The 24,315-nt window shown below is 50.9% G+C and overlaps 1 protein-coding gene across 1 annotated transcript in view; it reads left to right on the forward strand.

Annotated features, from left to right (window-relative positions):
* The window catches only part of THEMIS (thymocyte selection associated), a 91,126-nt gene extending 67,474 nt beyond the window's left edge, over positions 1 to 23,652 (forward strand). Inside the window, exons 5-7 of the mRNA XM_054173984.1 lie at positions 13,223 to 13,371; positions 22,715 to 22,855; positions 23,598 to 23,652. Of these exons, the coding sequence (XP_054029959.1) occupies positions 13,223 to 13,371; positions 22,715 to 22,855; positions 23,598 to 23,652 (345 nt within the window). The remainder of the gene's footprint in view (positions 1 to 13,222; positions 13,372 to 22,714; positions 22,856 to 23,597) is intronic.
* The last annotated feature ends 663 nt before the right edge of the window (positions 23,653 to 24,315 follow it).

Raw genomic sequence — 24,315 nt, forward strand, 5'->3', positions numbered from 1 at the left:
AAGATGGAACCCAGGAACTTCCAACTCAGCATGAGGAGAGACATCTTTGGTGTGAGAGTGTTGAAGCCCTGGAGCAGGCTGCCCAGAGGGATTGTGAGTCCCACTGTGAGACCCACCTGAATGCATTCCTGTGTGACCTGCCCTAGGTGGTCCTCTTTGGCAGGGGAGTTAGACTTTATGTTCCCTGGAAATCTGTTCCAACACTTAACATTCTGTGATTTGGACTACTTCTTTTCTTAGGGGCAGAGAGGATCTGAGGACTGAAGGAGAGACCCCTGGGGGAGTGGTGCAGCAGGGGGTGTCTTGCTTGGGGTTTTGCGTGGGGAGCTACAGGGAATTTGGTTCTTCTCATTTGGTTGCAGCTCAGATTTCCCCCACGCTCAGCTGCACTTAGGTTCACATCGGTTTCAGCAGTCAGATTTCGTTCTGTTGAGTAGATTCCATCTGCAGTTTGGCAAACCTGCAGATAATTAGCTCTCCCTTGTAATTAAATTTCCAGTTAATGTCCCATTAAGGCGAATGAGAGGAGCTCGCGTCTCGCGCTTAAGCGCTGATCTCGCCCAGCAGCACCTCGTAGTCTTTGAGCAAGCAGGCACTTCCCTTTGCCAAGGTGAGGTGGATTTGTGATGCAGAAGCAGATCTTCATAACTCACCTCTTCAGATGCACAGTTTTACTCTCCTGAGGACATCAGTGCTTAGGGAGTAGCCTAGAAGGAGAGCAAACCTTCCCCATGCCTTGAGTCCTGTGCCCAGTTCTGGGCTTCTCAGCTTAAGAAGGACATCAAGACACTTGAAGGTGTCCAGAGAAGGGCAACAAAGCTGGAGAGGGGTTTGGAGCATAGCCCTGTGAAGAGAGGCTGAGGGAGCTGAGGTTGCTCAGCCTGGAGAAGAGGAGGAGGGTCAGGGGAGACCTGCTGTTTACAACTCCCTGAAGGGAGGTTGCAGCCAGGTGAGGGTTGGTCTCTTCTCCCAGGCAACCAGCAGCAGAACAAGAGGACACAGTCTCAAGCTGTGCCAGGGGAGGTTTAGGCTGGATGTTAGGAAGAAATTCTTCCCAGAAACAGAGATTGGGCATTGGAATGTGCTGCCCAGGGAGGTGGTGGAGTCACCATCCCTGGAGGTGTTTAAGAAGAGACTGCATGAGGCCCTTGGTGCCATGGTTTGGTCAATTAGATGGTGCTGGCTGGTATGTTGGACTTGATGATCTCAAAGGTCTTTTCCAACGTGGGCAGTTCTGTTTTCTGTCTGTATTATGTATTCTGTTAAGGCACCAAATGGAGCAAAACTAGAAATGGGTAGATTGAATGTCAGGAAGAAGTTGTTCCCCATGAGGGTGGTGAGAGCCTGGCACAGGTTGCCCAGGGAGGTGGTGGAAGCTTCATCCCTGGAGGTATTTGCAGCCAGGCTGGATGTGGCTGTGAGCAACCTGCTGCAGTGTGAGGTGTCCCTGGCCATGGCAGTGGGGTTGGAACTGGCTGATCCCTGAGGTCCCTTCCAAGCCTAACAGTTCTATGATCCTATGATTCTGTGACTCAACGTCAAACCACAGGGTCCTGTTCTCGCTTCTTTCCACAGTTGCCTTCCCCTGCTGTAAATGCCATGGAAACCAGGATTTTCACAGGTGGCTACTAACTGTGCTTCGTTGCCCAGCCTGAGCGAGCCCAGGCCTAATTTCTGTCAGCTGAGTGCTCAGAAACGTGGCTGCAGCTGCCAGGCAGGGTGGGCAGGCAGTGCTGCTGGCAGCCAAAGCAGGGTGGTGACGAGGCAGGGTGTACTGAAAGGTGACAGCTGGGGGTGGGGAGCCGGGGGGGGGGGGGGGAGACCTTCACTGCCTCCTGCCTGCTTTATTTTTTGGAAGCTATGTGGCAAAGAGCACGTTTCCATTTGCCAGCATGTGAAAGGCAGCAAACAATGCTTAGCTTTCACTGCACAGTGTGCCGGGTGAAGCGAGTGCTGTTAGAGCCTGAAAGAAGAGGCCTTAAGAGAAAGACAAATCTGCAAAATGAAATGTAATGCAAACATCCCATACATCACAGCAGAGATTAAAGCACTGCTCTCTGCTCTGAGGCTCTGGGGAGCAAGCACTCCCCCCTCCCCCCCCCACCTTCATGAATTTAGCAGGGAGAGAAGGAGCTTGGGAGGACACTGTGCACTTCTGTGCTTTGCATTTGAACTAGTGCTAAAAAAGGTTTTAAAACACCCTTTCCCTCTCCCCACCTCCCTCCTTCTTGATTTGTAACACTTAATAGCTGGTGTAAGCCTGATGATTTCATGCAGCATTGTTTGTCCCAGGCCACTCGAGGGTGCCCAACATCATTTTCTGTTCTCTTTCGCTTGTACACACAGGGAACAGGAGAAAAATGTCTGGGAAAAGAGGCTGACAGCTCTAGTTACCCGGTGACATAAAAGCCCCTTTGGTAGCAAAGCTTCATTTTGAAGTCTCTTGAGGCATCCCCTGTGTTATTCTGGGACAGATTTGGGGGAAGCAAAAAAGATCTCATTCACCAATAAATGATTCAGTGAGCACTGTGAGCAGGGAATGACTGCACGAAACTCATTGGGCTGAGAACAAAAAGCTTGGGACTCAATGTCTGAAGCAGGCAAAGGATTTTAGTGGGATGGACTAGCAGGACACTCTTGCCTGTTTGGGTGGTTTGGCTCCTTTTCTTTTCCTTGTGGATGACATAATGCAACTTGATTTGTCTCAATCACTTGTAGAAAATTCACCTGGGCTGTGGGAACTGCACTTTGGCCACAACAACCCCAGGCAGAGCTACAGGCTGGGGTCAGAGTGGCTGAGAGCTGCCAAACAGAGAGGGACCTGGCGGGGCTGGTTGACAGCTGCCTAAACATGAGCCAGCAGTGTGCCCAAGTGGCCAAGAAGGCCAAGGGCATCCTGGCCTGCATTAGGAATGGTGTGGCCAGCAGGAGCAGGGAAGTCATTGTGCCCTATGCTCAGCACTGCTTAGGCCACACCTTGAGTCCTGTGTCCAGTTCTGGGCCCCTCAGTTTAAGAAGGACATTGAGACACCTGAAGGTGTCCAGAGAAGGGCAAGGAGGCTGGGGAGGGGTCTGGAGCACAGCCCTGTGAGGAGAGGCTGAGGGAGCTGGGGTTGCTTAGCCTGGAGAAGAGGAGGCTCAGGGGAGACCTCATTGCTCTCTACAATTACCTGAAAGGTGGTTGTAGCCAGGAAGGGGTTGGTCTCTTCTCCCAGGCACCCAGCAGCAGAACAAGAGGACACAGTCTCAAGCTGTGCCAGGGGAGGTTTAGGCTGGAAGTGAGGAGAAAGTTCTTCCCAGAGAGAGTTGTTAGCCATCGGAATGTGCTGCCCAGGGAGGTGGTGGAGTCCCCATCCCTGGAGGTGTTCAAGAGGGGATTGGATGTGGCACTTGGTGCCATGGTTTAGTCATGAGGTCTGTGGTGCCAGGTTGGACTTGATGATCTTTGAGGTCTCTTCCAACCTTGGTGATTCTGTGATACTGTGAACTGTCAGTGAAGAGGGTCAGTATTTCATCACCTTCTTGAAGCACTCCTGAAATGCTCTTGGAAAGCACCTACTGTGCCTATATAATGGCCCTTCGTTAAAGGTCAGCCTGCTGGCTGATCCCTTGCCTCTCCCCACCTCCCACCCCAGTTAAGCCTAAGCCTGTTTAATGATCACATTTTGAAGTTTCACCACATCACCAAATCTGGTCATTTTACCTCTGCTTAGTCCCAGATACAACCTCAAAGTTCATAGAATCATTTTGCTTGGGAAAGCCCTTTAAGATCATCCAACCCAAGCATTCTCTACCTCTACCAAAGTGATGCTAAACCATGTCCCTCAGCACCACATCTCTGCCTCTTTGAAACACCTCTGGGGATGGGGATTCAACCACCTCCCTGGGCAGCCTGTGCCAGGCTTTGAGAAACATTTCAGTGAAGAAATTTCTTCTCTTATCTGACCCAGACCTTCCCTGTTGTTGCTTGAGGCCATTTCCTCTTGTCCTATCACTTGTTACCAGGGAGAAGAGACCAACTCCCCCAACTGGCTCCAGCCTCCTTTCAGAGAGCTGTAGAGATCGATGAGGTCTGCCCTCAGCCTCCTCTTCTCCAGACTGAACACCTCCAGCTCCCTCAGCTGCTCCTCACAAGCCCTGTTCTCCAGACCCTTCACCAGCTTCTTTGCCCTTCTTTTGGCCTGCTCCAGCTCTTCAATGTCCTTCATGGACTGAAGACCCTAAAACTGAAGCCAGAACTCAACCAGTGCTGAGTACAGGGAGACAATTGCTTCCCTGGACCTGCTGGACTCAGTTTCTGATCAAGGCCAGGATGCTGTTGCACTTCCCACCCACCTGGGCTCATGTTCAGCTGCTGTCACCCAGCACCCCCGGGTCTCTCTCTGCTGGGCAGTTTTCAGTCACTCTGCCCCAAGCCTGGAGCATTCATGTGGTTGTTGTGACCCAAGTGCTTGGTCCAGTACTTGGCCTTATTGAATCTCATACAATTGGCCTTGATCCAGCATGGCCAGCTCCTTGCAATTCCATCAGGCTGCTCGGGGTTTCAAAGAGGTGAATAAACGTCACTGAAAGAATTCTCAACCACTGGCACAGGCTGCCCACGGAGGTGGTTGATTCCCATCCCTGGAGGTGTTTCAAAGAGGCAGAGATGTGGTGCTGAGGGCCATGGTATGGCTCCAACCTTGGCAGAGTTAGAGAATGGTTGGACTCAATGAACTCAAAGGTCTTTTCCAACCATAACAATTCCAGGATCCTATGATTTCAGGACCTCTTATTCCAGGATTTTCAGATCCCAGGATCCCCTGATCCCAGGATTTAAGGATGAGAGGATTCCCTCATCCAAGGGGCCCCTGGGCCCAGGATTTCAGGATCAGAGGATCCCCTGGTCCCAGGATTTCAGGATCCTAGGATCCCCTGATCCCAGGATTTAAGGATGAGAGGATTCCCTCATCCAAGGGGCCCCTGGGCCCAGGATTTCAGGATCAGAGGATCCCCTGGTCCCAGGATTTCAGGGTTCCCCCCCACCTCTCGGCAGCCCAAAGGTGCTCAGGGATGTTGCGGGGTTTAGCGCCACCTAGCGGCGCAGAGCGACACCTGCTGCTGGCCGCTCAGCCCGCTCGGCTTCGTTCCTTGGCGCCTTTCGTTTCTGTCGCGATGTGTGGAGCTCGATCGTGACATCCTGCTCCGCGCTGCTCTGTGCAGTCCAAATGTTCTTCCTCCGGCTCTGAACGAGGACTAGCCGATCCCGTCCCTGCTGTTCAAGAAAATGCCACTTTTTAAATGCAAGGTTTGAAGCCCAAAAGTGAGCCTGCAGTGGCATCTGCCTGTGCAATCTCTCACAGCTTCATCACCCAGCCTCCCCCTGCTTAATCCTGGGGAGAACCCAGGCTGCTGGCAATGGAAATCAAAGCAATCGTGACATCGTGGGCAGGTGCAGAACGGGATGTGGAAAGGAAACGGTTAACATTCACAGAAGAGAAAGGTTTCCAAACCAGGTGGCTTTGTGTGGTTGATTGTGGTGGTAGGGAAACCATCAGACCTTGGCTGTGCAAAAGTAGCCATTGAGATAAGAGAGTAATAAACTTCTGCTGTCATGTGTAAAGTTGTGAGTGACCACTGAGTAACCGAATCACTTGCTTTTGTTCACTGTGGCTATGTGGTGTATAAACCCCAGCCTATTTCTCAAGAGTTACCTCTTCACACCCTTCCTTCTCTGTGCACAACTGTGCTAAAACATCTCAGCTCTGTGCCTTGAGTGGTAAAGAACTCAGATTTGGGACCACAACAACAAAAAGGTGTGGTTAGACTACACCTTGAGTCCTGTGTTCAGTTCTGGGCTCCTCAATTTAAGAAGGATGTTGAGTTGCTGGAAGGTGACCAGAGAAGGGTAACAAAGCTGGGGAGGGGTCTGGAGCACAGCCCTGGGAGGAGAGGCTGAGGGAGCTGGGGTTGCTTAGCCTGCAGAAGAGGAGGCTCAGGGGAGACCTTCTTGCTGTCTACAACTACCTGAAGGGAGGTTGTAGCCAGGAGGGGGTTGGTCTCTTCTCCCAGGCAACCAGCACAAGAAGACACAGTCTCAAGCTGTGCCAGGGGAGGTTTAGGCTGGATCTTAGGAAGAACTTCTTCCCAGAAAGAGAGATTGGCCATTGGAATGTGCTGCCCAGGGAGGTGGTAGAGTCACCATCCGTGGAGGTGTTTAAGAGGAGACTGGATGAGGCCCTTGGTGCCGTGGTTTAGTTGATTAGATGGTGCTGGGTGATAGGTTGGACTTGATGCTCTCAAAGGCCTCTTCCAACCTGGTCTATTCTATTCAATTCTATTCCATTCTATTCTATTCTATTCTATTCTATTCTAAAAGCACCTTGTGAGGGAGCAACCTGTTAAGGGCTTGACCCCTGATCAAAAGAGCTTAATGTGATCAGATGTTTGGTGCACCCTTTTAGGCAGAGATGAACTCCTGAACTAACGTGATTTAAAGCCTGTCTTTGAAACGATGTAACCTTGACCTCTCCTTTGGCAATAGCAGTTCATTTGTGGTTTATAGGGCCTCAGGAGTTCTGCAGGCAAGTAATTCTCCAAAGGGCTCCCATCCTGTATGCTAATGAGGCTAAATGAGGATCCTCTTTTTATTGCCCACGGCCTTTCCGACGCATCTTGTAACTAGCTCCTCTCCTTTTCCACACTCCAATGGGCTGTGGAAAATGAAGGCTTGATGTCATGGGCTGGAGTCAGTGCAGTGGGGAAGACTGTTAAAAGTCTGCAGTACAAAACCACAGACCCTTGTCAGTACCCTTCACTGTGGGTACACTGTGCCCTTGCAAAAATTGCCTTGATGTGCAAGATAAGCTGGCTTGCCAATAGATCATGCAAGAAGGCTACCTTGGGATACAAATGAGTCATAATCCAAAGGTGATTGTTTCTTTTCAGGTGGAATAAATCAGTCCTAATAGTCTCCCATAATAAAGCAGATTTCCTGAGGGGAGTCAGCAGTTTCCATGTATGTATGTATTACAAGAAGGATCTGGAGGTGCTGGAAGGTGTCCAGAGAAGGGCCACAAGGATGAGCAGAGGGCTGGAGCTGCTCTGTTGTGAGGACAGACTGAGGGAATCAGGGCTGTTCAGTCTGGAGAAGAGAAGGCTCCAAGGAGACTTCATCATGGCCTTGCAGTATCTGAAGGGGGCTCCAAGAAGCTGGGGAGGGACTGGGGGGGATGGAACAAAACTAGAAATGGGTAGATTCAGATTGGAAGTGAGGAAGAAGTTGTTCCCCATGAGGGTGGTGAGAGCCTGGCACAGGTTGCCCAGGGAGGTGGTGGCAGCCTCCTGCCTGGAGGTGTTTGCAGCCAGGCTGGAGGTGGCTGTGAGCAACCTGCTGCAGTGTGAGGTGTCCCTGCCCATGGCAGGGGGCTTGGAACTGGCTGATCCTTGAGGTCCCTTCCAGCCCTGGCAATTCTATGACTGATGCAACGTGAGTCATGCCTCTGATTCACTGCAGTTCCAAACTGCTCCTGCAGAAAGTCATGTAGACATGATGAAGGCTTGAAGCAAAATGATAGAGAGAGGTTGTCATGCTGTAGGCTGCTCTGAAGCTCATGAAGCCTTCTCTATAAATCAGTAACTATGAATACTCTGTTGCATTTAGGCTGATGCATCTCTCCCTACCTCTCTCTCAGAATGTTCTTAGGATACTCTCCAAAATACTTAAAGCTAAATCTTCATTCAACCTGCTCTGGGCTACCTCATCAACAGAGTGCTGGATGACTCTCTTACACAACCTTCAGCTGTAGCTTGGGGGCTAAATTGTTCATCCCACTTTCATTCTCTGTATATAGTTTGTGGTTTTGTGTCTGTCTGTCTTGGTTTGGTTTGTGTTAATTGGTTTTGTTTTGTTTTCTAGTGCAAATTAAGCATTTTGCAGATCATAGAATCACAGAATGGTTTGGGTTGGAAGGTACCTTAAAGCTCATCCAGTTCCAACCCCCCTGCTATGGGCAGGGACACCTCCCAACAGCCCAGGTCCTCAAGGCCTCATCCAGCCTGGCCTTGAACACTTCCAGGGAGGTGGCATCCACAACCTCCCTGTTCCTGTGTCTCACCACCCTCACTATAAGCAGTTTCTTTCTAATCTCCAGTCTAAATCTCCCCTCTTTGTTCTCACAACTATTGCCTCTCATCCTAGCAGTGCAAGCTGTTGTCTGAAGTCCCTTCCCAGCTCTGCTGTAGCCTCCTTCAGGTACTGGAAGGCTGTTCTAAGGTGCCCCTGGAGCCTTCTCCTCTCCAGGCTGAACAGCCCTAACTCCCTCAGCCTATCCCCATAGCAGAGGTGCTCCAACCCTCTGGGTCATCTTCATGGCCTCCTTTGGACCCACTCCAGCAGCTGGATGTCCTCTGTTCCAGGCCCATGCAGCATATGCCAAAGCAAAGATACACATCCAGAGCTTTGGCTTGAGCCTCTAAACACAGCAAAGAGAGCCACTCCACACTGCCTTTAAAGAGTGCAGTAAAAAGGTTTATGATCTGTATCTACTAGCAAGGGTGACTCATAACAGATGTACTCTAAAGGTGTAGTGCCATGTCCAGCCCTGATTGCTGCAGCAAATGAGCACTCCTCTTCACTAGAGTAATTTGTAATCACATAACAGCTTGACTTTCTGTCTGGAAAAGCTGAGTTTGGTCAGATTGGTTTATGCCACTACATCTCTCACATCATTTGCAGGGACGGTGACAGCTGTTGGTTTCATATCTACTCCCACGGTTTTTTGTGCTGCTTTAAACAAATGTTGTCCCTCCTTCTTGCCTCAGAATGTTCTAGAGATGCTGTTGAGGCTATCTTGCCTTTAAAAACCCCAACAAAATGGAAAAGCAAAGAAGAAGAAAAGCAGCCAAACCAATACTGTGTATTGTGAACACATATATTGTCTCCTCCTCCTGTTTCTTTTCAAAGCAGGTTGAACAGCCTTTTTGGGTTTTACTTGCTCAAAGAGCTTCTCTCCTGGTGGATGTGGGGCAGGCTGTGGTGTAGTCTACCTGGGCTTACAGCAAGCCCTTTGACACCATCCCCCAGGGCAGCAGGGCAGCAACAGCAGCAGCTCCCAGGGGAAACCCTCCAGTGGTTTGAGTGCAATCACACAGCACTTACAGCATGGCCAAGGGATCAGGCCCAGCCAGCATGGATTTAGGAAGGGCAGGTCCTGCCTGACCAACCTGACCTCCTTCCATGCCCAGGTGACTGCCTGGTAGATGTGGGGCAGGCTGTGGATGGAGTCTGCCTGGACTGCAGCAAGGCCTTTGACACCATCCCCCATAGCAAACTCCTGGCCAAGCTGGCAGCCCCTGGCTTGGACAGCAGCTCTCTGAGCTGGGTTAGGAACTGGCTGGAGGCTGAGCCCAGAGAGTGGTGGTGAATGGTGCCACAGCCAGCTGGCAGCCAGGCACCAGTGGTGTGCCCCAGGGATCAGTGCTGGGCCCCATCCAGTTCAGTATCTTTATTGATGATCTGGATGAGGGCATTGAGTCCATCAGCAGTAAGTTTGCAGATGACAGCAAGCTGGGGGCAGGAGTTGATCTGTTAGAGGGTGGGAGAGCTCTGCAGAGGGACCTTGCCAGGCTGGACAGATGGGCAGAGTCCAAGGGCATGAGATTGAACACATCCAAGTGCCAGGGGCTGCACATTTGCCACAACAACCCCATGCAGTGCTACAGGCTGGGGTCAGAGTGGCTGAGAGCAGCCAGGCAGAAAGGGACCTGGGGGTAGTGGTTGATAGTAGGCTGAACATGAGCCAGCAGTGTGCCCAGGTGGCCAAGAAGGCCAAGGGCATCCTGGCCTGCATCAGGAAGAGTGTGGCCAGCAGGAGCAGGGAGGTCATTGTGCCCTGTGCTCAGCACTGCTTAGACCACACCTTGAGCCCTGTGTCCAGTTCTGGGCTCCTCAGTTTAGGAAAGATGTTGAGATGCTGGAAGGTGTCCAGAGAAGGGCAACAAAGCTGGGGAGGGGTCTGGAGCACAGCCCTGTGAGGAGAGGCTGAGGGAGCTGGGGTTGTTAGCCTGGAGAAAAAGAAGCTCAGATGAGACCTCTTTGCTGTCTACAACTCCCTGAAGGGGGAGGTTGTAGCCAGGAGGGGGTTGGTCTCTTCTTCCAGGCAACCAGCAGCAGAACAAGAGGACACAGTCTCAAGCTGTGCCAGGGGAGGTTCAGGCTGGCTGTTAGGAAGAAGTTCTTCATAGAAAGAGATTGGCCACTGGAATGGGCTGTGATAGGTTGGACTGGATGATCTCGAATGTCTTTTCCAACCTGGTCTGTTCTCTTCTATTCTCTCCTAGTCTGCCTCAGAGGTGACACTACTTTTGCTGGGCACCTCCAAAGTTGGTTGGGTTTTATTAATTGTAATACCTCCTGTGGTATTTTCTTGGCTTACTGAGCAGCTGGGGTCAAACCCTGCTGTCTGATGTATATGTGGTATATGGGCTGCCTTCAGTGGTTCTGTTTCTTAGAATCTGTGGTGGGTTGAAATTTCCTCCCCAACATTGGCTTTGCCAGACCAGCTCAGCTGGAAGCAAATGGAAGCTGTATTTACAGGCAAAACTACAATCCACAATGGAATGCAATGCATGTGCACAAAATACACAGGATTGACAGGTATTTGCAATTAATAAACAGCACAGGAACCCCCCTGGTCAAAGGACCAGGGGAAGTTACTATCTTCTCCTTCCCTGACCCCTCCTGACCCCCCTGTACAAAAGAGAACCTTCTTGTGGCCTTCCAGTATCTGCAGGGGGCTCCAGGAAAGCTGGGGAGAGACTTTTGAGGGTGTCAGGGAGGGATAGGACTGGGGGGAATGGAATAAAAATAGAAGTGGGGAGATTCAGACTGGATGTTAGGAAGAAGTTGTTCCCCATGAGGGTGGTGAGAGACTGGATGAGGCACTTGGTGCCATGGTTTGGTCAGTTAGATGGTGCTGGGTGATAGCTTGGACTTGATGATCTCAAAGGTCTTTTCCAACATGGACAGTTCTGTGTTCTGTCTGTATTATGTATTCTGTTAAGGCACCAAATGGAACAAAACTAGAAATGGGTAGATTCAGATTGGATGTCAGGAAGATGTTGTTCCCCATGAGGGTGGTGAGAGCCTGGCACAGGTTGCCCAGGCAGGTGGTGGAAGCCTCCTGCCTGAAGGTTTTGGCAGCCATGCTGGAGGTGCCTGTGAGCAACCTGCTGTAGTGTGAGGTGTCCCTGCCCATGGCAGGGGGGTTGGAACTGGCTGATCCTTGAGGTCCCTTCCAACCTTAACAATTCTACCATTCTTCTGACATTTCTGTCCTCTCTGCAAAGCAGTCCTCAGCCCTGTTTCTTTCTGTCCAGATCCCTGAGGTTTCTGTGAATCACATCACTGCTTAAAGCTCTGCTTGACCTCAGGGGCTCTTTAGCAAGCATGGAGAGGAGCAGCAGCTGCAGAAATGTGCACTGAATATCCTCCCTCGGCCCCTGCAGATCAAACTTGCAGTATTTAGCATGGAAAATGGAGGGAATTGCCATGGATGCCTGTAGGTGAAAAATGAAGCTCTTCCACTCCTGTCACGTCGTGACCCCCACGCCGAGGAAAATCATCCCTATGTTTCACGTCCATGGGATGAGATTTCCTCTCAAATATACTCCCTCAATTTTTCTGATTCAATTACCAGTGATTTTCTGGTTGCTAGCTGATATATTATCACTTTTTTTCCCCCCCCTTAAAAAGGGGCAGGCTGTCATGAAGTGGGGGCTCACATTGTGCTGTTGTGGCTTGATTCTGCAAAGATCAGACACCACCAGAGCTGCTCTCAGCTGCACCAGCACGTCCTCTCTCTGCACAGGGCAAGCTTTGGTCCTGGCTGATAGAATAGAATAGAATAGAATAGAATAGAATAGAATAGAATAGAATAGAATAGAATAGAATAGAATTAACCAGGTTGGAAGAGACCTTTGAGATCATCATGTCCAACCTATCATCCAACACCACCTAATCAACTAACCCATGCAACCAAGCGTCCTGTCAAGCCTCGTCCTGAACACCCCCAGTGACAGCGACCCCACCACCTCCCCAGGCAGCCCATTCCAGTGGGCAATCACTCTCTCTGTGTAAAACTTCCTCCTAACCTCCAGCCTAAACCTCCCCTGACGCAGCCTGAGACTGTGTCCTCACAGTATCACAGTATCACTAAGGTTGGAAGAGACCTCGAGGATCATCAAGTCCAACCCGGCACCACAGACCTCATGACTAAACCATGGCTCCAAGTGCCACATCCAATCCCCTCTTGAACACCTCCAGGGATGGGGACTCCACCACCTCCCTGGGCAGCACATTCCAATGACGAACGACTCGCTCGGTGAAGAACTTTCTCCTCACCTTGAGTCTAAACCTCCCCTGGTGCAGCTTGAGACTGTGTCCTCTTGTTCTGGTGCTGCTTGCCTGGGAGAAGAGACCAACCCCTTCCTGGTCACAACCACCATTCAGGTAGTTGTAGAGAGCAATGAGGTCTCCCCTGAGCCTCCTCTTCTCCAGGCTAAGCAACCCCAGCTCCCTCAGCCTCTCCTCACAGGGCTTGTGCTCAAGGCCTCTCCCCAGCCTTGTTGCCCTCCTCTGGACATGTTCAAGTGTCTTGATGTCCTTCTTAAACTGAGGGGCCCAGAACTGGACACAGGACTCAAGGTGTGGCCTAACCAGTGCTGAGCACAGGGCACAAGGACTTCCCTGCTCCTGCTGGCCACACTGTTCCTAATGCAGGCCAGGATGCCCTTGGCCTTCTTGGCCACCTGGGCACACTGCTGGCTCATGTTTAGGCAGGTGTCAATCAGTACCCCCAGGTCCCTTTCTGTTGGCAGCTCTCAGCCACTCTGACCCCAGCCTGTAGCTCTGCCTGGGGTTGTTGTGGCCAAAGTGCAGCACCTGGCACTTGGACTTGTTGAATGCCATCCTGTTGGCCTCTGCCCATCTGTCCAGTCGGTCGAGGTCCCTCTGCAGAGCCCTTCTGCCCTCTAACTTTTCAAATATTCTTAATACTACTTTAAAAATATTCTTCCTATTTTTCATATTTTAAAATATTTTTATAGTATTGGGGGATTTTCCTGCCTGAATGTTCTGGCAACCCTGCTTGGTGGCGTGGACAACAGGAGGCTGCTCTTACCCATCCTGCTTGGAGTAACAAGTTACCCATCAAGTCTCTGTCTTTTTCCTGTGTAATTTCAGAACTTCTCTGCAGACACCACCAAGAAGTGGTGCTCAGATCAAGCTGCTGCTGTTTCAGGATGGCAAGTCCCTTGCCCAAAGGCTTTGGCGCACCGTGAGGGCGCGACCAGGAGAGCTCCGTTGGCGGAGACCGGGGTGCTCAAAGGTCAGTTCAGCTTCATGCTCTGGAGTTGTTAATGTGACAAAGCCTCATCCCAGCTCTGGTAAACAATTTGCATGCAGGATTATCTTGCCTGATTTCACTTGGAACTCTGTGGCTTCGTCAGAAGCGATGGGCTCTGTGGCTTCGTCAGAAGTGCCGGGTGCTGCACTTTGGCCACGGTAACCCCATGCAGAGCTACAGGCTGGGGTCAGAGTGGCTGAGAGCTGCCAAACGGAGAGGGACCTGGGGGTGCTGATTGACACCCGCCTAAACATGAGCCAGCAGTGTGCCCAGGTGGCCAAGAAGGCCAATGGCATCCTGGCCTGTATTAGGAATAGTGTGGCCAGCAGGAGCAGGGAGGTCATTGTGCCCCTGTACTCTGCATTGGTTAGGCCACACCTTGAGTACTGTGTCCAGTTCTGGGCCCCTCAGTTTAGGAAGGACATCGAGACACTTGAACTTGTCCAGAGAAGGGCAACAAGGCTGGGGAGAGGCCTTGAGCACAGCCCTGTGAGGAGAGGCTGAGGGAGCTGGGATTGTTTAGCCTGGAGAAGAGAAGGATCAGAGGCGACCTCATTGCCCTCTACAACTACCTGAAGGGTGGTTGTAGACAGGAGGGGGTTGGTCTCTTCTCCCAGGCAACCAGCACCAGAACAAGGGGACACAGTCTCAAGTTGTGTCAGGGGAGGTTTAGACTCGAGGTGAGGAAGAAGTTCTTCACTGAGCGAGTCATTCGTCATTGGAATGTGCTGCCCAGGGAGGTGGTGGAGTCGCCGTCCCTGGAGGTGTTCAAGGGGAGATTGGACGTGGCACTTGGTGCCATGGTCTAGTTGTGAGGTCTGTTGGAACAGGTTGGACTTGATGATCCTTGGGGTCTCTTCCAACCTTAGTTACTGTGATACTGTGATACTGTGTGATACTGGGAAGTGAATGTTTCTGCTCTTCCTCCAGAAACGCCGCAAGGCAAACTCATCCAGGCAGCGGGGTGGTGTTAAACTCTTCCACTGCAGCATGAATATTCCATCTTTTTAGCAACAGGCATGTGGAAAAGATGAGCTTCCCTTTTGCTTTAGGAGGATGCTCACACCTCATCTGCTACAAAACCCACTGGTTCCAACAGGTTTTGAAGGCGAGCGAGTGACTGACGTGAAAGCCATCAAGATGTCGTCGTCGAGCCACACTTGTTTTTCCTGTGTTTTGAGGAGAAAAATAGCATGGGGCAAAATGCTGGATGGACAACTGGTTTTAAAGACACAGTTTGCAAATGTCTTTCACCTGCACTTTGGTCACAACAACCCCAGGCACTGCTACAGGCTGGGGACAGAGTGGCTGGAGAGCTGCCAGAGAGGGACCTGGGGGTAAAGGTTGACAGCAGCTGAACAGGAGCCAGCAGTGTGCCCAGGGGGCCAAGAAGGCATCCTGGCCTGCATCAGAAATAGTGTGGCCAGCAGGAGCAGGGAGGTCATTCTGCCCCTGTACTCAGCACTGCTTAGGCCACACCTTGAGTCTTGTGTCCAGTTCTGGCCTCCTCATTTTAAGAAGGACTTTGAGAGACTTGAAGGTGTCCAGAGAAGGGCAAGGAGGCTGGGGAGGGGTCTGGAGCACAGCCCTGTGAGGAGAGGCTGAGGGAGTTGTGGGTGTTTAGCCTGGAGAAGAGGAGGCTCAGGGGAGACCTTATTGCTCCTGGGCACCCAGCAGCAGAACAAGAGGACACAGTCTCAAGCAGTGCCAGGGGAGGTTTAGGCTGGAGGTGAGGAGAAAGTTCTTCCCAGAAAGAGGAATTGGCCACTGGAATGTGCTGCCCAGGGAGGTGGTGGAGTCCCTGTCCCTGGAGGTGTTCAAAAAGGGTTTGGATGTGGCACTTGGTGCCATGGTTTAGTAGTCATGAGGTGTTGGGTGCCAGGTTGGACTTGATAATCTCTGAGGTCTTTTCCAACCTTTTTGAATCTATGATTCTGTGATCAAGAGCAGTGTGGCCAGCAGGGCTAGGGATGTTCTTCTCCCTCTCTGCTCTGCCCTGCTGAGACCACACCTTCAATACTGTGTCCAGTTTTGGGCTCCCCAGTTCAAGAGTGACAGAGAGCTGCTGGAGAGAGTCCAGCAGAGAGCCACAAAGGTGATTAGGTGACTTGAGCATCTCCCCTGTGAAGAGAGACTGAGAGCCCTGGGGCTGTTCAGTCTGGAGAAGAGAAGGCTGAGAGGGATCTGATCAATGTCTATCAATAGCTGAGGGGAGGGGGTCAAGTGGAGGCAGCCAAGCTCTTTTCAGTGGTGTGCAATAATAAGACAAGAAACAACAGGTTCAAGCTTGAACATGTAAGGTTTCACCTCAACATGAGGAGACACTTCTTTACAATGAGGCTGACAGAGCCCTGGAGCAGGCTGCCCAGAGAGGTTGTGGAGTCTCCTTCTCTGGAGACTTTCAAGGCCTGTCTGGAGGTGCTCCTCTGTGACCTGAGCTAGATTGTATGGTCCTGCTCTGGCAGGGGGGTTGGACTGGATGATCTCTTTGGGTCCCTTCCAACCCCTGACATCCTGTGAGCTGTGATCCTGTGATGTTGTCAGTGTATGAGTCCTACCAAAGGGCTGCTTATCTGAAACTACATATAGTGAAACTTCCAAATGTAACCAAATCAACAGTTGCAGTGAAGAATTGCTGTGCTGTGTTGAATATTCACTAATCCTTATGGCTGTGGAAGCTGATTCCTTGTGGACTGGTTTTTGGAGAGGTATTTTGAGATCAGCCTGCTTCAAGAGATAATGCCAAAGTTGTCATTTTGTGGCTTTCAAACATCTCCCTGCAGGCTGCATTTTGTCACTGCTTAATGAGGTTTTATGGGGGCAAATAGTGAGTCACAGAATCACAGAAGGGTGGGGGTAGGAAGGCACCTCTGGAGATCATCCAGGCCAGCCCCCACTGCTAGAGCAGGATCACAGAATCAGAATTTGTTAGGGATGGAAGGGGCCTCAAGGATCAGCTAGTTCCAAGCCCCCTGCCATGGGCAGGGACACCTCACACTACAGCAGGTTGCTCACAGCCACATCCAGCCTGGCTGCAAACACCTCCAGGCAGGAGGCTTCTACCACCTCCCTGGGCAACCTGTGCCAGGCTCTCACCACTCTCATGGGGAACAACTTCTTCCTAACATCCAATCTGCATCTACCCATTCCTAGTTTTGCTCCATCTCCCCCAGCCCTATCACTCCCTGACACCCTCAAAAGTCCCTCCCCAGCTTTCTTGGAGCCTCCTTCACATACTGGAAGGCCACAGTTAGGTCTCCTTGGAGCCTTCTCTTCTCCAGGCTGGATAGCCCCAACTACCCATAGTAAATCACACAGGAACATGTCCAGGTGGGTTTGCAATGCCTACAGAGATGAAGATTCCACAGCCTCTCTGGGCAGCCTAGTCCAGGACTCTGCCTCCTTCAAAGGTTTTCCTTATGTTTAGAATAGAATAGAATAGAATAGAATAGAATAGAATAGAATAGAATAGAATAGAATAGAATAGAATGGAATAGACCAACTTGGAATAGACCTTCAAGACATCCAACCTATCACCCAACACCATCTAATCAACTAAACCATGGCACCAAGCACCCCATCCAGTCTCCTTCTAAACACCTCCAGTGATGGGGACTCCACCACCTCCCTGGGCAGCACATTCCAATGGCCAGTCTCTCTCTCTGTGTAGAATTTCTTCCTAACATCCAGTCTGAACCTCCCCTGGCACAGCTTGAGACTGTGTCCTCTTGTTCTGGTACTGGCTGCCTGGGAGAATAGACCAACCCCCACCTGTCTACAACCTCCCATCAGGTAGTTGTAGAGAGCAATAAGGTCACCCCTGAGCCTCCTCTTCTGCAGGCTAAGCAACCCCAGCTCCCTCAGCCTCTCCTCACAGGGCTGTGCTCCAGACCCCTCACCAACATTGTTGCCCTTCTCTGCACATGTCCCAGCAAGTCAACGTCTTTCTTAAACTGAGGGGGCACCTCCTGTGTTTCACTTTGTGTCTGTTGCCCCTTGTCCCATCACTGGGCACCACTGCAAACAGCCTGGCCCCTTCTTCTTGACACCCACCCTGAGGGTGCTGAGGGATGTGGTTTAGTGGCAGTGGCTTAGCAGCAGTGGTGGGGTTGTGAGCTCTAGGCAAGCAGTTGAGCTTGATGATTTCAGAGCTCTCTTCCAATCTTCTGTGATTCCATGAAAATAAAGAGGTAGTATCATACTGTTTCATCTTTTGGCATGGAAATGGCTTCTTTCATTGCCTTGGAGTACAGTTTGGTGTCTCAGTTCGAGTGCAGTGTGAGTCTGAGCTGGGCAGATTGGCCCTAAAGAGCAGTGATGGATTGAACACCAACATCCCCCAACCAGAGCTCAAGGTTTTTCTGACAGATGTGTGCTAGTAGAGGCCAAAATTATTTGGCTTCATTCAAAGGGAACTGCAGAACTGCACAGAAGATTGGATTAGATGATGTAGCAGTTCTTCCTGGCCAGCCAAGGGATCCCCTGGAGCCCACTGTGGCATGCACCAGGCTTGTCTGTTCCAGGCAGTGTACTCTGCTCTGCTAAATCACAAGATAATGGATTAGAAAATATGTCAGCACTAATAACACAGACACACTCCTGTGGATTTGGAGTGGGAGCAGATGCACCATTCACTGACAGATCTTTAAACTTCTACTGCCACCCTCCAAAGCACCAATCCTGCTTCAAATTCAGAATACAGAATTAAGCAGCTTGGAAAAGACCTTTGAGAGCATCTAGACCAAGCTAACACCCCAATTCCTGATAAGGATGTTGAAATCTCTCCTCTGAAAATGAACCCAAACAGTTACAGAGAAAACTCCTGTTTCTTATCAAAGGCCAGGTGGTTCTGAGGAGAAAAGCAACATGCAGATGACACCAAGTTGGGAGCAGGAGTTGATCTGTTAGAGGGTTGGAGAGCTCTGCAGAGGGACCTTGCCAGGCTGGACAGATGGGCAGAGGCCAACAGGATGGCATTCAACAAGTCCAAGTGTCAGGTGCTGCACTTTGGCCACACCAACTTTATGCAGTGCTACAGGCTGGGGACAGAGTGGATAGAGAGCAGCCAGGCAGAAAAGGACCTGGTGATACTGGTGGACAGCAGCTGAACATGAGCCAGCAGTGTGCCCAGGTGTCCCAGAAAGCCAATGGCATCCTGGGCTGCAACAGAAATAGTGTGGCCAGCAGGAGCAGGGAGGTCATTCTGCCCTGTGCTCAGCACTGATTAGGCCACACCTTGAGTCCTGTGTCCAGTTCTGGGCTCCTCAGTTTAAGAAAGACATTGAGAGACTTGAAGGTGTCCAGAGAAGGGCAACAAAGCTGAGGAGGGTTCTGGAGCACAGCCCTGTGAGGAGAGGCTGAGGGAGCTGGGGTTGTTAGCAATCTCCCAGCAAGAGAGATTGGCCAGGACTGCGCTCCAGACCCCTCCCCAGCCTCCTTGCCCTTCTCTGGACACCTTCAAGTCTCTCAATGTCCTTCTTGACCTGAGGAGCCCAGAACTGGACACAGGACTCAAGGTGTAGCCTAACCAGTGCTGAGCACAGGGCAGAATGACCTCCCTGCTCCTGCTGGCCACACTCTTCCTAGTACAGGCCAGGATGCCCTTGGCCCTCTTGGCCCCCTGGGCACACTGCTGGAAGGAAAAAAAAATTCACCAAAACCCAAAAACCTCTGAGGGAAAAAAAACACCCAAGCAACAAAGTCCTGCCAACTTGAGAATACAACTGAGATTAATGGTAAGTTTTAGTCTGCAGAGCACTCCCCTTCTACTCTGAAGGCAAATGCAATTATCCAAATTGTTCCAGGAAGAGCAGAATTAATGAAATTTGCTTTAATAAGCATTCAGGCCTGTTGTCCCCTGCTGCTCCTCTCCCTCTTCCCTGATAATAACCAAAACTCTCCTTATGGCACTGCTAGCAAATGACAAAGAGCAGGTCTGGAGCTCTGTGTGTGTTGAGCGGCCAAGCAACCTGCAGCCACTGACTGCTGCTGCTGCCTGCTGCCAAGTGCAGTGTGCAGCAGCTGCCCTCTGCACACTCACCTTGCAGAGGAGGGACTCACAGTGTCACAGCACATTAGAGGTTGGAAGGGACCTCCAGAGATCATCAGGTCCAACCCCCCCTGCAATAGCAGGATCACCCAGGGTAGTCTGCACAGGAATGCATCCAGGTGGGGTTTGGATGTGTCCAGAGAAGGAGACTCCACAACCTCTCTGGGCAGCCTGCTCCACGGCTCTGTCACCCTCACTGGAAAGAAGTTTCTCCTCATGTTGAGGTGAAATCTTCTATGTTCAAGCTTGAACCTGTTGTTCCTTGTCCCATTATTGTGCACTACCAAAAAGGTCTTGGCCCACTCCACTAGACACTGACCTCTCAGATATTTATACACACTCCTTCCACCCTCACTCATTGGAAAGTGTCCAGAGAAGGGCAACAAAGCTGGAGAGGGGTCTGGAGCACAGCCCTGTGAGGAGAGGCTGAGGGAGCTGGGGTTGCTTAGCCTGCAGAAGAGGAGGCTCAGGGGAGACTTTCTTGCTCTCTACAACTCCCTGAAGGGAGGTTGTAGCCAGGTGGGGGTTGGTCTCTTCTCCTAGGCAAGCAGCACCAGAACAAGAGGCCACAGTCTCAAGTTGTGCCAAGGGAGGTTTAGGCTGGCTGTTAGGAAGAAGTTCTTTCCAGCAGGAGAGATTGGCCACTGGAATGTGCTGCCCAGGGAGGTGGTGGAGTCACCATCAGTGGAGGGGTTTTGGAAGAGCCTGGATGAGGCACTTGGTGCCATGGTTTAGTTGATTGGATGGTGATGGGTGATAGTTGGACTCAGTGATCTCAAAGGTCTTTTCCAACCTGGTTAATTCTATTCTATTCTATTCTATTCTATTCTATTCTATTCTATTCTATTCTATTCTATTCTATTCTACTCTACTCTACTCTACTCTATTCTATTCTATTCTAACCATGCTATGTCTTCTGCCTCCTTTTCAAATCTGCCTGCAAATGGGGAAAAAAACCAACCCAACCCAAACCCCACTTTTTAAAGTGCTGAAGAGAATGGCAGCTGGGTGGATGGCATGATGACAGAAGCCTTGCTTCCTTAGCAGGCTGGGCTGGCACTTCTGATTTGGTAATTCCATGTTGAGGCTAATAGATTGTTTTTCCAACAGGGAAGCAAATTGCATTGGTTTCACTCTTCAGAATCCCCCTGGGATCGTTCAGCTTGGCCCATTCCTTGCTTAATGCTTTATTGAAGTGTAAATGTATACATTTCAGGCAGCATCCTGCACAGGTTTGGGACTGGGGACAGCTGTGCTTTAGTCTGGCCTGGTGACATTAATTTCCTCTCTCCTTGAGCTGTCTTGCTTTGAAGCATATCATTTAGTCTGCCTGTGTTTGGGAAAGAAGGCAGTCCTGCTCTGCCATCCATGAGCAATCTCTGCTTTATATCCATATTAGCAAGTCTAAGCACACAAACAGTATTTCCCTTGCTGAATCACAGGGATTAGCTGCTCCTTTCACTGCCTCTTATTCATTAGTTTACTTTTACTGATACCAAGCACAACCAGCTTGCAAATGAAGTGCAAACCTGCAAGCACTCCTTAACAAGAGAGTGGCCACATGTGTGAGTGAGGTCTTCATTACATTTCTCACCATGGGGATGGGGGTTTGGGATTATTTTTGGTTTTCCCTTTTGATGCCCAGATCTGGAAGTATTTTGCTAATTTAGTTGCCTAAAAAGTATCAGGAGGTACTTGCAGGTAAATTGGTCTGTGATAAACTCTGTGTGGCCAGCCAGCTGTTGGATGAACTTGATGGTTGGAATGGAATGGAATGGAATGGAATGGAATGGAATGGAATAGAATAGAATAGAATAGAATAGAATAGAATAGAATAGAATAGAATAGAATAGAATAGAAAGCTAGAATTAACCAGGTTGGAAGAGACCTTTGAGATCATCAAGTCCAACCTATCACCCAGCACCATCTGATCAACTAAACCATGGCACCAAGCACCCCATCCAGTCTCCTCCTAAACACCTCCAGGGATGGTGACTCCACCACCTCCCTGGGCAGCACATTCCAATGGCCAATCTCTCTTTATGGGAAGAACTTCTTCCTAACATCAGCCTAAACCTCCCCTGGCACAGCTTGAGACTGTGTCCTCTTGCTCTGGTGCTGGCTGCCTGGGAGAAGAGACCAACTCCCTCCTGGCTACAGCCTCCCTTCAGGTAGTTGTAGAGAGCAAGAAGGTCTCCCCTGAGCCTCTTCTTCTCCAGGCTAAGCAACCCCAGCTCCCTCAGCCTCTCCTCACAGGGCTGTGCTCCAGACCCCTGCCCAGCCTCCTTGCCCTTCTCTGGACACCTTCCAGCATCTCAACATCTTTCCTAAACTGAGGAGCCCAGAACTGGACACAGGACTCAAGGTGTGGCCTAACCAGTGCTGAGCACAGGGCACAATGACTTCCCTGCTCCTGCTGGCCACACTCTTCCTAGTACAGGCCAGGATGCCCTTGGCCTTCTTGGCCCCCTGGGTGCACTGCTGGCTCATGTTCAGCTGCTGTCAACCAGCACCCCCAGGTCCCTTTCTTCCTGGCTGCTCTCAGCCACTCTGACCCCAGCCTGCAGTGCTAGTTCTGGCCTTAAGAAATCTCTGCAGGAGAGGATCACAACTTCAGAAAGAAATTGTACCCTGTCCAGTTCTGGGGCTCCCAACAGAGAAGGGTCCAGAGAATGGCACAAAGATGGTCAGAGGGTGGAGCAGCTCCTGTAGGGACAGGCTGGGAGAGTTGCTGCTGTTCAGCCTGGAGAAGAGAAGGCTCCAGGGAGACCTTAGAGCAGCTTTCCAGTACCTGAAGGGGGCTAAAGGACAGCTGGGGAGGGACTTTGGACAAGGGCTGGAAGTGACAGGGGGAGGGACAATGGCTTTGAGCTGGAAGAGGGGAGATTGACACTGGAGATGAGGAAGAAATCCTTTCCAGTGAGGGTGGTGAGACACTGGCACAGGTTGCCCAGGGAGGTTGTGGCTGCCTCCTGCCTGGAGGTGCTCAAGGCCAGGTTGGATGAGGCCTTGAGCAACCTGGGCTGTGGGAGGTGTCCCTGCCCATGGCAGGGGGGTTGGAACTGGATGATCTTTAAGGTCCCTTCCAACCCATAACCATTCTATGGTTCTGTGATGTAAGATCCCTGTAAACATGAGGAAAGTGAGGAGAACTTTGCTGGCTTTGATTTGGGCTTTTGTGGTTGTCTGCCTGAGCTGTACAACCTTTCCAGGACAAGGGCAGAGTCTCCCATTTCCTTACAGTTATTTTTTTATCTGCTAATTGCTCAGGTCTACCAAGCAAGGCAAATTGTGAGGCAGAAAATGAACGTGAAGAAGAGCATGACTACGAATACGTGGATGAAAACGTCATTGAAGACATAAGGAAAGCATTTCAAGGCACAAGCATTGGAAATAAACCCCTGCTCTCTGAAGGAGGAAGGTGAGTGTCACCTCTGATCACTTATGGATGCAAACTAGTGTGGGCAGGGTGATATTTGGGCCCCTCAGGTTAGGAAAGATGTTGAGTTGCTGGAAGGTGTCCAGAGAAGGGCAACAAAGCTGGGGAGGGGTCTGGAGCACAGCCCTGGGAGGAGAGGCTGAGGGAGCTGGGGTTGCTTAGCCTGGAGAAGAGGAGGCTCAGGGGAGACCTTCTTGCTCTCTCCAACTCCCTGAAGGGAGGTTGTAGCCAGGTGGGGGTTGGTCTCTTCTCCCAGGCACTCAGCACCAGAACAAGAGGACACAGTCTCAAGCTGTGCCAGGGGAAGTTTAGGTGGTGGAGGTGAGGAGAAAGTTCTAGCAGCTCCCTGTCCCTCTTGAACTGGGGAGCCTGGAACTGGATGCAATATTCCAGGCGTGGTCTCACCAGGGCAGAGCAGAGGAGGAGGAGAACCTCCCTGAATCTGCTGGCCACACTCCTCTGCATGCCCCCCAGGATCCCATTGGCCTTCTTGGCCCTCAGGGCACGTTGCTGTCCCATGCAGAACTTGCTGCCCACCAGCACTCCCAGCTCCTTCTCCTTGGGACTGCTCTCCAGCAGATCCCCTCCCAACCTGCACTGCTGCAGTTTATTCTTCCTTCCCAGATGAACAGTAATAATGATGGTCTTCCTGCAACCATCAGAAGTGCTCTGCTGTGGCTTTTATCTAGCACTGAAAATTTCTCTTAAGCTTCCATGCCTGTAGCTGTGAGCACTTGGAGAATGATGGATGTGATGCAAGCCCGGGAAATTCCCCTTGAATGTGGGCAAAAGCCCTGCAGAAGTTTCTAGCCAGGTAAAATCCTTGATGGAGCTCAAGCCATTGGCTTTGCAGCATGTGTGCTGCACAGCTGGTGGAAGGGGCTATTCAAAATAAACAAATTAGCTGCTTTAGGCTTGGCTTGCAGGCAAATCAGGCCCAAAAATCTGTTGTCTCTTGCCTCTGTGCCAAATGCCTAACATCTGATCGTGTTAGCTCTAGTTCAAGAACCCATCAATCAACAATTTCCCATGGTCCCTCCCTTCCTCAGGACATTTCTGCTGTTTTAGCATGATCCACTTCGAATTATTTGATGTACATGATTAAAAAATATGGCCTGTAAGTGCTAATATATCCTAGAGTCATGGACACAGAGAATGGGTTGGGTTGGAAGGGACCTCTAAGGTTCATCTCCTGCAGTCAGCAGGGACACCCTCCACTAAATCAGGTTGCTCAGAGCCTTATCTAGCCTGATCTTGAAGATCTTCAGGGCTGGGGCCACAACTACCTCCCTGGGCAACCTCTTCCAGTGTTCTGCACCCTCATGGTGCAGAACTTATTCCTAGCATCCAATCTAAATCTGCTCTTCTCCCATTACAAATCACTGCCCCTTGCCCTGTCTCTGCAGGCCTTTGGATACAGTCTCTCTGCAACCTTCTTGTAG

Source organism: Dryobates pubescens, chromosome 28, assembly GCF_014839835.1.
Source record: "Dryobates pubescens isolate bDryPub1 chromosome 28, bDryPub1.pri, whole genome shotgun sequence".
Lineage (NCBI taxonomy): Eukaryota > Metazoa > Chordata > Aves > Piciformes > Picidae > Dryobates > Dryobates pubescens.